Raw genomic sequence first — 15,571 nt, 5'->3', positions numbered from 1 at the left:
AGAGTAGTCCAAGTTAGCCTCCCAATAGCTTGAGTAGTGTAGATACATGTAGACAACAGACATTGAAGGAAAGGAGGATTAGAAGTGCCCTGTGGGTTACATTTTCTGGGTCTCCACTGAGACCCCCCCATGAGATTTGAGAAGATAGAGAGGGGTAGAGGAAAGTAAAGATGCAAAGATCACCGTGGTACCACATAACTGTTTCTAACTTTATAATTTTTTGTTTTTTAGGCCTGCTAATGGCCTAAAAGGCCCTTGAGGAGCAGGATTGAGAGGCCCAAAGTTCTACAAAAGAGTAAGGGGGCCCTCTGCTGGAGAAAGTTGAGAGGTGCCTCCATAATCAACACAGTCTCACTCCCAGCTCGTCAAAAACCGACGCTTGGTCAGGGCCCTTCAGCGTCAGTTTCTGGCGCACAAGGTCTTCCTAAGCCTCATAATCCGACGCAGCGGGCTTTCAATTGATTCTAATGTAATTCCATCCGCGTCGATATTTGACTCTGAGAGCCAGTGCTCCAGCCTTCCATTCACGTCAATTCATTAACCCGACCGCGTCGCTTAAAGATGCTGAGGGCATCAGTCCCATTGGTTAACTGAGGACCTGACACACGGAAGTACTGTCCATTTTCACGTTAACAGTGATTTTCACAATGATATCCGCAACATTTCTAAAGGCAGAAACACCATTGTTTCCTTGTTAGTTACACAACATTAGTGGGTTGATTTCCTGGACATCAATTTTCGTGTTTTTCCCTTCGATTCTGAGAAAGAAAGAGTTGTTTGCAAGTGTTGGATAACTGTAGGCAATACACTACCCATAATCCTCAGCTACCGTTGCTATAGAGCCGACGCCAGTCAGCTTTGCTTGACAAAATCGTTTCAACTGTTCATTTCAAAATTAAATAGAATGTGAATGTGAACTGATTTAAAGTGATTAATACTTAAACATCAAAATATATTACTGTCCCACATGGGCTGCATCCTACAATGTGGGCTCCAAAAAATAATATGTTGTAAAAATGTTCTTACTGGCGCAGTATGGCAGCAGACAGTATGCTAGTGTGAGTTTTTTTTCTGTCTGTACCGCGGTGTGACTTTGTGTATTGACATAAACAAAGATTTGTTTGTTTGTTTTTTAATAAAGATTTGTATTCTAAATCAGAAACGCGCGTGTATGACGTCATCGTATGCGACGATCTTGAAGGCAGTGGTATTTTCCCTCCTTTCAGTAAGTCTAACAGTGAACTAGAAAAATTGTATTTCCTGCGAAAATACAGTGTGAATGCTGAAGGCTGAACCGCTCTCGGAAATCTGCTGAACGTCCAGGCGAAATGTTGAAAAAGCCGAAAAGCCGGAAAAGTTGCAAAGTTAAAGGCCGAAAGAGGTTAAAAAGTTGAACATATTGATAGTTGAACAGTTCCATAGCTGAACAGGAAGCGGAATGGTTGAAGGAGTTGAAATGGCAGAAAAATGAATATTTTAAGAAGATGAATAGAAAGGAAAGTTGAAGAGGGCTGAAAGATTTTAAGAAGTGAAACATTTTCATAGCTGAACATGAAGTTGAATGTTTGAAGGAGTTGAAAAGGCAGGAAGATGAGTATCTGAAAAGGTTGAAAAGCTGTAGCTTAAGAGGGCAGAACGAGCTTAAAAATGTGAAAAAAGACTGAAAAGGCCAAAAAGTAGTAGAGTAAGACGGTAGAAAGAGTTTAAAAAAGTGAGAAAGGGTTGAAAAGGTGAAAGGACAAAGGAATAAAGAGCTTAAAATGGTTGCACCCATGCTGGAGAAGGAGCAGAGCCAAAGATGAAAATGTCCCTATAAGGATGAATGGGAAAACACCTGACAAACACCTGTGGTTTTTGAAAAAACTGTAATGGTTATGGCCAAAATATGTATATGTTATAAAGCTGGAATGGTGTCTCTAGCTCAAAGTGTGAAGGACAGGAAGAGGTGTAAAGTTGATGAGTTTTGGAAGAGGATTTGAAGATTTTCCCATTTACTTCAGTGTTAAATTTTGTTTAGAAAAAGCCGAATTTCTAAAGCTTATGGTATGCTGAAGTTATAGCAGAATGAAATTTGAAAAAATCCCCATAAGGATGAATGGGCAAACTTTTGCAGAAAAAGCTGAATATTTCCAAAAGTATAAAAGGTAGAAAAAAGAAAAATACAAGCAGTAATGTCCTTAAAAAGCTGCACATTTTGATACTTGAATGGTTTCTATAGCACAAAATTTGTAGGAGGAGAAAGGTGCCGAAAAACGTACGGAATCAGGAATAACTAAAAAAATGTGTATTTCCTACGAAAATACAGTGTGAATGCTGCAGGCTGAAACGCTCTCGGAAATCTGCCGAACGTCCTGCCGAAAAGTTGAAAAAGTGGAAAAGCCGGAAAAGTTGTAAAGTGAAAGGCCAAAAATGCTTTAAAATATGAACATATTGATAGTTGAACAGTTCCATAGCTGAACATGAAGCGGAAGCGGCAGAAGGAGCTTAGAAAGGTGAAAAAAGTCTGAAAAGGTGGAAAGTTAAAGGCAGAGAGAGTTTAAAATGGCTGCATCTTCTATGTAAAGGAAAAGATGTAGAATCCAAATCCAGCTGAAGAGAATTCTTTCTCTAGATTTTCCAGCTGCTCATCACTCTAAAGATGATGTCACACAGTGGATCTCAGGCACCACACATGCATTCTTGAGATACACACGCTGGAGAAGTAGCAGACACAGAGATGAGGAGGTCCCCATAAGAATGAATGGGAAAACTCCTCCCAAACCCCTGCAATTTTAGAAAAAAAACGTAACTTTTAGGGCAAAAATATCTATATGGTGAGCAAGGAGACACATGGCTGAACGCGGGGTTGTTGTTTTTCTTTTTGAAAAGTTAGAAATGAGGGCACAAACGCCAGAGACAAATCAGGTACCGTTTGATTCTCTTGGCTCTGATGCCAGACTCCTCTTTGAGCAGGGACTCGGCTTTCTCCTTGTCCTGAATCACCTGCAGTGTCTCCCTCTGCGGCTGGACGGTGAACTCCTGCACCATCTGGTAGAGGATCACCAGGGGGCTCTGCTCAGCTAGATGTCTGCCAGCAACCTGTGTGCTGGAAATGAGTCAGTATTGGTGATACAAGAGGACTTTGAACACGTTTTCAGTTTTATTTCAGTAGATATCACAATCTGCAACTTCTGTCACAGGAGTAAATGGAGAGAACACGCCCCAGCGCTATTGGCCCTCACTGCCATTTAACCATATTAATACTAGAATCCATGATAAAATAAAAACTAAGAGAATCACCAGGGGGCTCTGCTCAGCCAGAACTGATATACCCCACCGTGTATGCTGCCTGTCATTCAAAATATAAGACCATTGAATGGGAGAACTGGGCACATGGAATCGAAGTTTGGAACCATTAATGACACATGAGCAATACGAAGAGAAAGCCTAAATAATGATAAGTCATCACACTCTCCTAATACAAATCTGGTTAGCACTGCAGCTGTGTTTTGCTGAAGCTGTATAAGTTCATGCTGAAATCTGTCAACAGAACTCGTGCCTTCTTCACGCCCTCTTGGTGATTCTGAAGGTTGATTCTCTTGGCTCTGATGCCAGACTCCTCTTTGAGCAGAGACTTGGCTTTCTCCTTGTCCTGAATCACCTGCAGTGTCTCCCTCTGCAGCTGGACCGTGAACTCCTGCACCATCTGGTAGAGGATCACCAGGGGGCTCTGCTCAGCCAGACGTCTGCCAGCAACCTCTGTGCTGGAAATGAGTCAGTATTGGTGATACAAGAGGACTTTGAATCACGTTTTCAGTTTTATTTCAGTAGATATCACAATCTGCAACTTCTGTCACAGGAGTAAATGGAGAGAACACGCCCTAGCGCTATTTGCCCTCACTGCCACTTAACCATCTTAATACTAGAATCCATGAAAAAATAAAAACTTACCTCCACCTCCACTGTCATGAGGCCCGGCACAGCTCTGCATTTCCTCCAGCGTGTGGTGACTCTGTGCCTGGACCGCATTGCGGCGCTCTTGACTGATAATGATATCTGCCTTTAAGTCAGGGACTTTGCTGCGAGACCTTTGTCTTTTTCATTTCCAGACTTCATTATTCAAATCGACTGGTAAGTAATTTAGCTAACAATAGCTACCTCGATCTTGATTTATGAACACTGGGCTTTCTTTGGTGAACTGGGCCAATTCAGCCAACACTCCTTCATTCACAGCAAAACTGTGTCAATAATATACATCTTATTTATGTGAACTAGGTGACAAGTTGTGCTGAGTTGTCATTAGCAGCATATGTTAGCAGGCTATACTACAGGATTTTCTCAGTTGGCTTTCACAATAAACTTCTATTACTAACGTTACATGATTCCACAGACTCAGAGAGGATGAATCTGTGTACCAGATGAATGTGGAAGGATGGGCAATGTTCTTCAAAACCACTGACACTGACATCACAGATGACTTTCACAGAGGTCGAGGCCCAGCTGCCCTCTAAGAATTTAACTATAGATTTTTTTCCCGACCTGGAAGACATTATTGTCTTGCATGAGCATGCGTAGGATGCCACTGTCATCCTGTGTCCCAAGGATCTCTGCATGTTGATGACATGTTTTGGCTTCTGTTGAAAGACATAGAGATGATATTCTGGATAAAAGGACATTGTAAGGAAATAAAATAAATGTCATAAAAAGTAGTAAGTACAGTAGTAAGTTATATTTACATACACACACACACATATCTATATATACACATACTATATACACGTGTACATTCATACATGTATATCAGTGTTTCCCACAGAATCAAGACTTTCAATTGCAGTGGTGGCTTTTGTTTCAAGTTCAATGCAAATTAGCACTGTTAATATTCCAAAAGGCTCAAGGTTTTCCTTAATGGTTTTCAGTCTCTCTTTTTAGATTTTAATGACAGTTAGGCTTAAAAAGCCACACTTTTATTTTTTTGTCTGGAACAATTAATGTAAAAAGGGACAATTTCCTAATCCCAAGGCACTCTTGATAATGTTTCATGGCACAGGTTTGTTCTGTGTTTGCTACACATAATTTCTGTACACTCTGTGCTGTGTCTTCTGATGAGATATTAAAGCAACTTAATACAAACAAACTAATTTGTACTTATTCACTCACCCAATGAGAACTGAAATATAAGGAATCAGAATCGTTAAATTTTTATCAATTTCTGTACTGCTTCACCCAGCGTTGACTAGTGTCCTGGACTGAGATTCACAGCCAGCTAAACTCTTTCTGACATTTTATCCAAGGAACAGGCTGGAGTTGTGACAGGATCGCATTTATTGCCAGAAATTGTGAAACTGAAACAAATACACAAAAGGTTCAATTACCACAAGGTAAATAATACAAGTTTACATGTAGCCTGCTAACGGAGGTAGCGGATCTAACACACACAGATCTACGTGCAGAGTTCGCGATCACATCTCGCTCGTTAATTAACAAATTATGATAAACTACAGAAGCGTTTGCAATCTACTAATGGAAAATAATGTTTACTTACTCATATTGCCACTACAAAGGGGTAAAACAAACGTGAGGACGGAGGAATCTCTTGCTACGGAGCCGGTAAAAAAAACAACAACCTCCGGTTCGCCTATATCACTTCCTGTAAAACCCATGCACGCAAAAAACACATGAATGAAACTACTGCGCCGTCTACTGGTCGTAAAATGCAACTGCAAGTAAAAATGTACACAGTTCCATAACACTCCCCGCCTGGCATTATTTTAAAAATGCCACAATAACAAATTTACACAATCTAATCTCCTGGAGATAAGAGAAGAATACACTCTGAAATGGGTCTGAGGAAAGTCTTTTTAGACTTGTTGTGGGTAACCTTGACCTCCACTTTCCTGACAAGTCCATCTTTACTTGGAAGAGCTTTTACTATGACTCCTGTTGGCCATTCATTTCTTTTCAGTTGCTTGTCCTTTAGAAGAACAATGTCTCCTTCCCTCATGTTTGGCCTGATGAGCTGCCATTTTTGACGACTCTGGAGCATGTTGAGGTATTCTTTCTGCCACCGAGCCCAGAAAGTGTCAGCAAGAACTTGAACCCTTTTCCACTGATATTTGAACATGTCAGCTTTGGTGAAGTCTCCAGGCGGAGGTGAGAGGACACCAAACTTCTGGGTGAGTAGAGTTGAGGGGGTTAAGATCAGAGGAGCTTCTGGGTCAGTGGAGACAGGCACTAAAGGTCTTGCATTAATAATAGCTGTAACTTCAGCCATCAGGGTTATCAGAACCTCATGAGTCAGCTTGGAGTGGCTCACTTGTAAGAGCATTGAATCCAGGATGCGTCGTGTAATTCCTATCATCCGCTCCCACGTGCCACCCATGTGGGATGAGTGGGGCGGGTTGAACATCCATGAACATCTTTGATTGAGGAGGTAGCTGTCTACACTCATCTCACCAGGCTTTAGAGGCTCCAGCTTCAGCTCCCTGGCTGCACCAACAAAGTTGGTGCCACAGTCTGACCTCAACTGCTTAGCTGTACCTCTGATCGCGAAGAATCTGCGAAGTGCATTGATGAAGCTGGAAGAGCTCATAGTTTCAATCACTTCGATGTGAACAGCTCGAGTGGACATGCATGTAAACAGAACCGCCCATCTCTTACTGTTGGCTTGTCCTCCTTTAGTGCGGCGTGCAATGACCTCCCATGGTCCAAATACATCAAGGCCAACATAAGAAAACGGGGGGTCAGTCTGTAAACGTTCGGCTGGCAAATCTGCCATGATTTGCTGCTCCTCTCTGCCGCGTAGTTTCCTGCAGGTCACACATCTATGGATAATGCTGCCAATACACCTCTTGGCTCCTACTATCCACAGGCCACTTGCTCTCACCGCTCCCTCAGTAAAGTGCCTTCCTTGATGCTTTACAGCCCCATGATGATGGCGGATCAGCAGTGTAGTGATGTGATGCTTGCCTGGGATCAGAAGAGGGTTGGCTTCACGACTTGACACGCTTGACTCTGCAAGGCGTCCTCCTACCCGCAGTAGGCCATTTTCATCAATGACTGGATGAAGCTTGTGAAGAGAACTGTTGGAGGACAGACCTCGTTTTGCCATGATGCATTTGATTTCTTCTGAATACACTTCATGCTGGACACATCTTATCACTGTGTGTTCTGCTTGACTTAAAGCTTCATCTGTGAGACTTGTCTTGCAGAGGTGCCATCCTGCACAACTGGTTTCTTCTCTGGATTTGATGAAGCTGTGAGAGATGTGACGAAGGTGAGCTACTGCTTTGATCAGGGACGTCCACTTAGAGAAGCGCTCAAAGCGCGCTGAGCCCAAATGCTTTGTAGAGACTGTGGTGGTGAGCACTGTCACTTTAGAGTGAATTTCAACATCTGACTCTGGGCTAACAAGCTCAAATGGGCCTTTCTCAGGTGTTGTGCTCTCAGGCTGCAAAAGAAACGCAGGACCACATAACCACGTGGTGCTGGCAAGCTTCCCTGCAGCTACAGACCTAGAGCCATGATCTGCTGGGTTGTGCTCTGTTGAGACATATCTCCACTGATCTGGTAGGGAGGATTGCTTGATTCTCTGTACACGATTGTTTACATATACATGAAATCTTCTGTGCTGGTCGTTTATGTATCCTAGCACCACTTTACTGTCTGTGTAGAATGTAGTTTTGTCTATTTTCATGTCAATTTCTTCTGTGAGGAGCTCAGACAACTCCACAGCGAGCACCGCGGCGCAGAGCTCCAGTCTGGGGATGGTGAGCTCTGGTACTGGAGCCAACTTGGCCTTACCCATGATGAAGCCAACTTCAGTGTGTCCATCTCCATGTGTGACTTTCAGATAGGCTGCTGCGGCTATAGCTCTGACTGAAGCATCTGAAAACATACAAAGCTCAATACACTTAGCTTGTGAAATGGAGAAGGAGACATATGTGCGAGGGATATGCACTGCCTGGAGATCCTGCAGCGACTCTTGCCAGCTTCTCCAGCCATCATACATGTCGGGGGGAAGGGGGCTATCCCACTCAAGGTCACTGTTGGAGAGCTGTCTGAGTAAAAGTCGTCCTTTGATAGTTACAGGGGCAAGGAAGCCTAGAGGATCGAACAAGCTGTTTACAACTGAAAGCACCCCACGGCGAGTGAAGGGCTTCTGGCTCTGAGGAACATGGAAAGTGAATGTATCAGACATGATATTCCAACTCACTCCCAAGCTGCGCTGGACAGGAAGCTCATCTGTGGAGAGGTCCAGATCTTTGATTTCCTTGGCTCTGTCTTCAGGAGAAAAGGCATTCATCACCTCCACTCTGTTGGAGGCGATTTTGTGGAGACGCAGATTAGAGAGAGCGAGCATCTTTTGCGCTCTCTGCAGGACATCGACAGCCTCAGCATCAGTTGGAAAGGATTTCAGGGCATCATCGACGTAAAAGTCTTGTTCTATGAAGTGTCGTGCGTCACTGCCGTAGACCTCTTCTGCCTCCTTTGCTGCCATTCTCAGCCCGAAGATTGCCACAGCTGGAGAGGGACTATTTCCAAACACATGTACTCTCATGCGGTAATCTACCACGTCCTTGCTGAGATCATTGTCTTCATACCAGAGAAAACGAAGGAAATCTCTGTGCTCTTCACAAACAACAAAACAGTAAAACATGTGTTCTATGTCGGCTGTTATGGCAACCGGTTCCTTTCGAAACCGGAGGAGCACACCCAACAGGGTGTTGTTCAAGTCAGGCCCCTTAAGCAGCACGTCATTGAGAGACACTCCATCAAACTGTGCACTCGAGTCAAACACTACTCGAATCTTCCCGGGCTTCTGCGGGTGGTAGACGCCAAAAGTGGGAAGATACCATCTCTCTTTATCCTTATCACAAGGTGGTGCAAGCTCTGCATGTTTGTTATCTATCATTTTCTGCATGAACTCGACGAAGTGGGCTCTCATGTCTTCCTTCTTGTCAAGTGTGCGACGAAGAGACATAAGCCGCTTGTAGGCATAGGGCCTGTTATCTGGGAGCAGACGCCTGGGGCTCCTAAATGGCAATGGTGCAACCCAGCTGTTAGTTTTGTCTTTGAAGACTCCTTCCATCTTCTTTAAAAAGAGTGTGTCTTCGACAGAAGGTGCGAGCTGGTTGTCAGTAACAGTGCGGCAAAAGACAGTCTCTCCTAAATTCTCTGCAGTGGGCTTGGAGTGTGGGTTTGGTGGTTGCGGCTGTTGAGGAGTTGCTTTTGTGTGACCCATCAGGCTGAAATTCTCCTTCACACTGAAGCGGTTGTCACAGGGGGTGAGAAAGCTGGGGCGTCCATTGTTTAACACATGTGTTTTTAGAGCACTCACTTCAGTTGGCTTATGAGCGCTGCCGAGGCACACATCGCCGATGATAACCCAGCCCAGGTCAAGCTTCTGTGCATATGGGTCATTGTGTCTGCCGTTCAACTGTTTTCTCACCTTGTGAGCTCTCAGAAGGTTCCGTCCAATGAGCAGGAGGATGTCAACATCTGGGTCGAGGGGCGGTATCTCAGCAGCGATTGACCTCAGATGATGGTGGTGACGTGCGGCTTCAGGGGTAGGTATTTCTTCTCTATTATTAGGGATAGCATTGCATTCAATGAGCACAGGGAGAGGAAAGTTCAATTTCCCGTCTGCTGACTCCACTGTATAACCACATGCTCTTCTGCCTGATGTTTCTGTTGTGCCAGCACAAGTCTTGAGGGTGTATGGTTCTACTGTGCCCTGGATGTTAAACATATCAAAAAACTCAGTCTTTGCAAGGGACAGATTACTTTGATCGTCTATGATTGCATACATCCTCTTGATGTTATGTCGTTGACCTTCTGGGAAGACGTGTACCAGGCAAATCTTGGAGCAGGATTTCCCTGTGATCCCATTTCCACATACCTCTGTGCAGGTGGCGGTAACATCTAGGTTTGATGAGCTCAGACTCTCCCCGCCATGCTCTTTAGAGGAAGAGAGGGGCTTTGGTGTCTGCACTGGTGGGCCAGGGTGGAGAGCTGCCAGGTGCCTCTCACTGTCACACTCCACACACTTAATAGTGACATTACAATCTTTTGCCTGATGACTGGTGGATGCAAGGCAACGATAGCAGATGTTATTGTCTTTGATGAATTTCTTTCTGTCTTCCAATAGCATTGTTCGGAAACCTCTGCATCTTTTCAGTGGGTGCGGTGCGTGATGTATAGGACATTGCTTGCTTATATCTTCATTTGCATGTTTAACCGCTGTGTGTGTGTGTACATCTGTTGACACGTCTGTCTTGTGCACTGTGACTGATGGCCTTGTGTTGTAATTACCTGGAAGCCTCTCTTTCTTGAAGCTGACAGAGGAGGGATGAGCTGTGGTGAAGCTTGGGTCATTCCTTGCTCTAGCCTCTTTCCTCACAAACTCAGAAAAGAAAGAGAAAGGTGGGAAGGCAACTTTATAGTCTTCTTTAAACCTTGACCCAACCGCTGTCCACTTTTCCTGCAGGTGAAAGGGTAGCTTCTCCACAATTGGACTCACTCCCCTGGCTGTGTCGAAGTAACTTAAACCAGGTAAGTATCCATCTAGCTTTGCAGCCTCCAGTTCACAGAGCAGGTCGGAGAGCTCACGAAGCTTGCAAGGTTCTTTGCTGGAGAGCTTTGGAAAGTTTTCTATCCTGGAAAACAGGGCTCTTTCTATTGCTTCTGATGAGCCATAGCATTCTTCAAGTCTTGTCCAGATCATATTTAAACCAGCAGATGGGTGACGTATATTGACTGCTTTCATCCTTTTAGCATGTTCAGAGGACTCAGGGCCCAGCCACTTGATGAGCAGATTTATTTCTTCAGTGTCAGTTAGTCCAAGATCTGCAATGGTACTCTGAAACGTGGTCTTCCAGCTCAGATAAGTCTCTGGTTGGTCATCAAACTTAGTCAGTCCTCCACTCACAAGCTGACTCTTTGCTAAGAACCTTGCGAGGTCACTGGTTGCGTTGTCAGAAGCTGTGTGGTTCGTAGTGAACCTATACTGTGGCTGTAACACATTGTAGGGAGGACTTTGTTGAACTACATCTCTTTGTAGTGTTGGTTTGCTGCCATCTGGTGGTGAGAATTGGTGGCGATTTGGTTCTTGTTGAAAAGGTGTGAATGTCGGCAAATGTTTCGCTTGTTTCTGCTGACAGGTGGTGTCACAATGCTGCATAAAGGTGTCTTTCTGACTTCGAGGAAGTTCAGTGTGATTGTGTTTATTTATGTAATCAGTCACTTTCTGCTCTGGTGTTGCCTGGGTAGGCAAGAAGTCAAACTCACCACTTCGCTCTGCAGCGTCGAGCTGAGCAGCAGCAAGCTCCATCACCTCTGCTTTGGCCATGGCAGCATCAGCCTCTTTCTGTAGCTCAAGTACACCAAGGCTTGCTTCTAAGCGAGCTTTTTCCACCTTTATGTTCATTTCTTTCTCAGCGTAGGCTAGCCTGGCTTTAGCAGCCTGTGCTTCCGCTTGAGCCTTTGCTGCTGCCATACTTGCTCTGCTCGATGTCGTTGACCTGCTTGAAGCTCTTGCTGATGATCTAACAGTCAGCCTTTCTGACTTTGAGGACTTTAAGGAGTGAGCGGAGAGTGATTTGGTCTCCTCACAATCTTGACCTTGAGCCTCCGATGTCTCCATTATGCTTGGCTGGGAAGGGCTGGTGAAGGTGAGTATGTGTCTGTGACTGGCTCTCTAGTCAGTGTCCAACAGTTTGTCGACGTCCCTCGCCGAGTGCTATGATTTCACTGTACTGCTTCACCCAGCGTTGACTAGTGTCCTGGACTGAGATTCACAGCCAGCTAAACTCTTTCTGACATTTTATCCAAGGAACAGGCTGGAGTTGTGACAGGATCGCATTTATTGCCAGAAATTGTGAAACTGAAACAAATACACAAAAGGTTCAATTACCACAAGGTAAATAATACAAGTTTACATGTAGCCTGCTAACGGAGGTAGCGGATCTAACACACACAGATCTACGTGCAGAGTTCGCGATCACATCTCGCTCGTTAATTAACAAATTATGATAAACTACAGAAGCGTTTGCGATCTACTAATGGAAAATAATGTTTACTTACTCATATTGCCACTACAAAGGGGTAAAACAAACGTGAGGACGGAGGAATCTCTTGCTACGGAGCCGGTAAAAAAAACAACAACCTCCGGTTCGCCTATATCACTTCCTGTAAAACCCATGCACGCAAAAAACACATGAATGAAACTACTGCGCCGTCTACTGGTCGTAAAATGCAACTGCAAGTAAAAATGTACACAGTTCCATAACAATTTCCATCTCTAGCAGTAGCTGCCATAGAACATGCACTCGATACTCCTGTTGAATGTTCTCATCCTCCTCCTCACCGAGCCCCGAGAATCTCTGCATGTTGATGACGTGTTTTGGCTTCTGTTGAAAGACATATACATATGGCTTGATGTCAGCATTTTCCCAAAGAGAACAAGTAATTGACATGATATTTCTTGCCTGGATAAAAGGGACACCATAAGGAAATAAAATATCAAATGCACCCAAAAACACTGTTAAGTATATACATTGTGGGGCTTGCTCATACTTTTTTATCCATCTATTTAAGCAGCTCTTGATCATCATCCAGTCAGCCCTGAGCTTTACTTGAACCATGTTCATCAGACTTCATCACATTAGTAAAACACCTTAAACAACAGATAAGTGAAAAAGTATTGAAACAATACTTTAAGTGAACAAGAACAATACTAATATACAGATCTTAGTCATTGAAAGTATCTCACAAACAAAATGTTACTCTGAGTAAGCCATGTGTACCACACACACACACACACACACACACACACACACACACACACACACACACACACACACAGAGTCCATCAGGTGCTCACTGCAGCCACAGTTGCCAAGTCCGCTTATTATCATATTGGTAGTCGTGTTGTGGGTTTTTGTCCATGTTTGAGAGTTCCTCTTCCTATTGTATTACATGGCATATCGTTTTGAATTCCTGGAACTAAAACAAAAAAGGATCATATCATATGAAAACAATAATAGATACAATTATACAATACAATCCATTTCAGGATTCAGGGTGATATTTATGTGTGTGTTCAAAGTCTAATAATCTCTCTTTATTTTTTCTACCAGAAACAGAGGAGTTGCTTGTTTTAGGCTTGTTTTCATAGGCCCAATTGCTTGTTTCTGTCGCGATATCTGGCAACCCTGATTGCAGTGGCGGTAAAATTTAAAGCCCGTGCCGACTGTTATCACACCGTCACTGTCATCAACCGACCGAAGGAAGCTTTTACATTTGCTACTGCTCTCGTGAGTATATACCTAAAAACCAAGTAAATGTCTGTAAATATCATATGTTCTCATGTAAATAATTATGTTTTACTGGAACGTATTTGCTGACAATTATTGCTTGTCTTCCTTCGTATTCCAGATTGACAGACGTAAAAACTCCAACCGACCGGTAAGTCATTTAGCCAAAGATAGCTAGCTTGAGCCATTCACTCATTTATGAACACTGAGCTTTCTTTACTTTCTTTGGTGAACTGAGCTTTCTTTGGTGAAGTGGCCTAGCAGCATTCAGCCAACACTCCTTCATTCTAAGCAAACCTAACATACATTTATTTTACCTGAACTACAACTAAATGTTGTTCTAAATTTGCCATTACCGGCAGTCAGTTAATAAGAGGTTAACGCTATACATAGGCTGAGGTGTCGTTAGCAGCCTATGTTAGCAGGCTAAACTACAAGGTTTTCTCAGTTGGCTTTCACAATTAACCTTTATTATTAACGTTGAATGAATCCTGTGGACGATGACCTTTCAACCTTATACCATTAGTAACATGGGTTATTATAGCCAAAAAGCTATATGGCAATATTACCAAAGACCTTTAACTCAAGTCTTGACAGCAGGCAGCCATAGCAACAACCCCGGGCTGAGACCAACGGACCCATCAATGCAACTACGCGATTGGCTGATAGGTTTCCCGGTTCAACGAACCAGACAATCGGATCTTGGCGGCTGTGGGCGGGATATATATCATACTACGACAATCGCTGGCGTTACGGACTTTTCTATTCACAATGCCTGAAGCACTCTCTGTTGTCTATATGGCGCTTGAAAAGAGGCGCAAACAGGAAACATTGAAATATGTACAAAAACAACTCAAGCACAACTTCGGGGCGAACCACATAATTTTGTTTAAATGTACGCACGGTCCATCACAACAGTTAATCAAGCAGACTAACAGTTACCGACTAAATTAGCTTTCTTTATCTGGGCTAACGCCTTGCTTCACGTTCGCGCAACTCGCATTACAAAGCCTCAACAAAATCGTTGCAAAATACAGACACTGAATTTTTTCGGGGTAATAAACACAGCAACAGGCCATCGAAACACCTTCTTACAATGCATCTTGCAAAACTTACCTGTAAAAGTCCTTTTATCGGACCAAAGTCCATTTTGCAGAGAGCTCGACTGCAACAACGATGAACTTCACGCTGCAAGAAGACACCGGGAAGTCGTAAAACAACCGGGTGCAAACAGGAAACAAAAGCGTTGGTTCCGGTGTCACACCAAATTATGACCCTACCGTATATTACCAAATGATAGCCGAGTTTCAGTTAACCAGGGTCTCAGTTAAATGCCTGTCCCAAATAAACACCTAATCTGTTGTGGTTGAAACAAACAAATAAACGCCCAGCTATTATTTGGTATTTTACGGTATGTGAATTTTACTGCAAAATACATATGTATTTTATTTTAGGTGAAAAAAAAAAAACAATTTGGTAGAGATACCAATATAAAGTTCGATTTATTAAATTGAACTTTAACTGTCCAAGTGCTTGATAAAGTAAATGTGCAGTTATATGTGTTGGCAGCTGAAAAAAAATACAAATAACATATATTAAAAAAAAAAAAAAAAAAAAAAAATCCTCTATCACTTCTCAGATTAAACCTTGAAATTACATTTTGTTGTCCTGATTCAGTTGTCTATTTAATTTCTCAATGTTATTACCTTCAGTTTGTTCTTTGTTATCGCTGCTTCTCTGCCAAGTTAATACAATGACTTTTTGGAGACAATTTTTTTTTGACTGTGTACAACCCAGATACTCTCTATATACTATCAGAAATACAAAAGACACCCTCAAAATAAAAACATCTCACTTACCATCTCATAATGTCTTCAACATTAACATTATTTTTGAAATGCAGTGTATTACATATTACTACTTACCTTGATTTTAATGTCATATATTACATAACAATGTACTGTAAATATAGAGTAATTAATTACTCACTACTAATTACTTTTTAGTTACTGTGAACAAAATTCCCAAATAACCAATATGTAACAATGGAATAGACTTGATGGATCTTGCAAGTCTAGGCCCTGTATTGACAACTCTCTAGAGTGTAGGTTTTTTTTTGTTTAAATGCCTTTGGTGATCCATCTTCAGGGAACCGTGCTGTCTAGCAACAGACAGACAGTCAGACCCACCCATAAGGCCTTTGACAAGACTTTTGACACTTAAAAACCACTTATGTCTCTGTGTGTTTTTGTTTTTTGTCATTTCAGAATGGCACT

At 42.9% G+C, this 15,571-nt stretch overlaps 2 protein-coding genes across 16 annotated transcripts in view; both read right to left on the bottom strand.

Annotated features, from left to right (window-relative positions):
• The window catches only part of LOC119030483 (interferon-induced GTP-binding protein Mx-like), a 21,123-nt gene extending 17,343 nt beyond the window's left edge, over positions 1-3,780 (bottom strand). For 3 of the 5 annotated variants that reach the window (XR_005078288.1, XM_037118113.1, XM_037118116.1), the window contains exons 1-2: positions 3,641-3,780; positions 2,909-3,078 (exon numbers count right to left, since the gene is read on the bottom strand). Coding sequence is in view for 4 of the 5 variants with exons in the window: in XM_037118113.1 (XP_036974008.1) it covers positions 2,909-3,078; positions 3,641-3,685 (215 nt within the window). In the remaining variant the exon portion in view is untranslated. Of the gene's footprint in view, positions 1-2,908; positions 3,086-3,538 lie in introns of all 5 variants that reach the window. The other 2 variants (XM_037118114.1, XM_037118115.1) reach the window with 2 other exon arrangements.
• Positions 3,127-15,571, bottom strand: LOC119030469. Of its 11 annotated transcripts, XR_005078280.1 has the most exons (4): positions 14,412-15,571; positions 4,519-12,389; positions 3,931-4,022; positions 3,127-3,743 (listed from the first exon to the last, which is right to left on the bottom strand). XR_005078280.1 is itself a non-coding variant. In XM_037118077.1 (3 exons), exon 3 carries the CDS (start codon positions 11,621-11,623, stop codon positions 5,783-5,785), a length of 5,841 nt encoding a protein of 1,946 aa, XP_036973972.1. In that variant the 5' UTR covers positions 11,624-12,389; positions 12,863-12,984; positions 14,412-15,571; the 3' UTR covers positions 3,127-5,782. The 11 variants fall into 11 exon arrangements, 5 of the variants coding, with proteins under 5 accessions (XP_036973972.1, XP_036973971.1, XP_036973973.1 ...); XR_005078277.1 differs by having other exon boundaries at positions 3,931-12,389; XR_005078279.1 differs by having other exon boundaries at positions 3,127-4,022.

The sequence above is a fragment of the Acanthopagrus latus genome, chromosome 12, assembly GCF_904848185.1.
Source record: "Acanthopagrus latus isolate v.2019 chromosome 12, fAcaLat1.1, whole genome shotgun sequence".
Taxonomy (NCBI): domain Eukaryota; kingdom Metazoa; phylum Chordata; class Actinopteri; order Spariformes; family Sparidae; genus Acanthopagrus; species Acanthopagrus latus.
The sequence above is the reverse complement of the archived record's forward strand: the minus strand, read 5'-3'. Positions and strand labels throughout refer to the sequence as shown.

Bases quoted from the DNA above. Each gene is read 5' to 3' on its own strand.
- LOC119030469 (XM_037118077.1), bottom strand. From the start codon at position 11,623: ATGGAGACATCGGAGGCTCAAGGTCAAGATTGTGAGGAGACCAAATCA.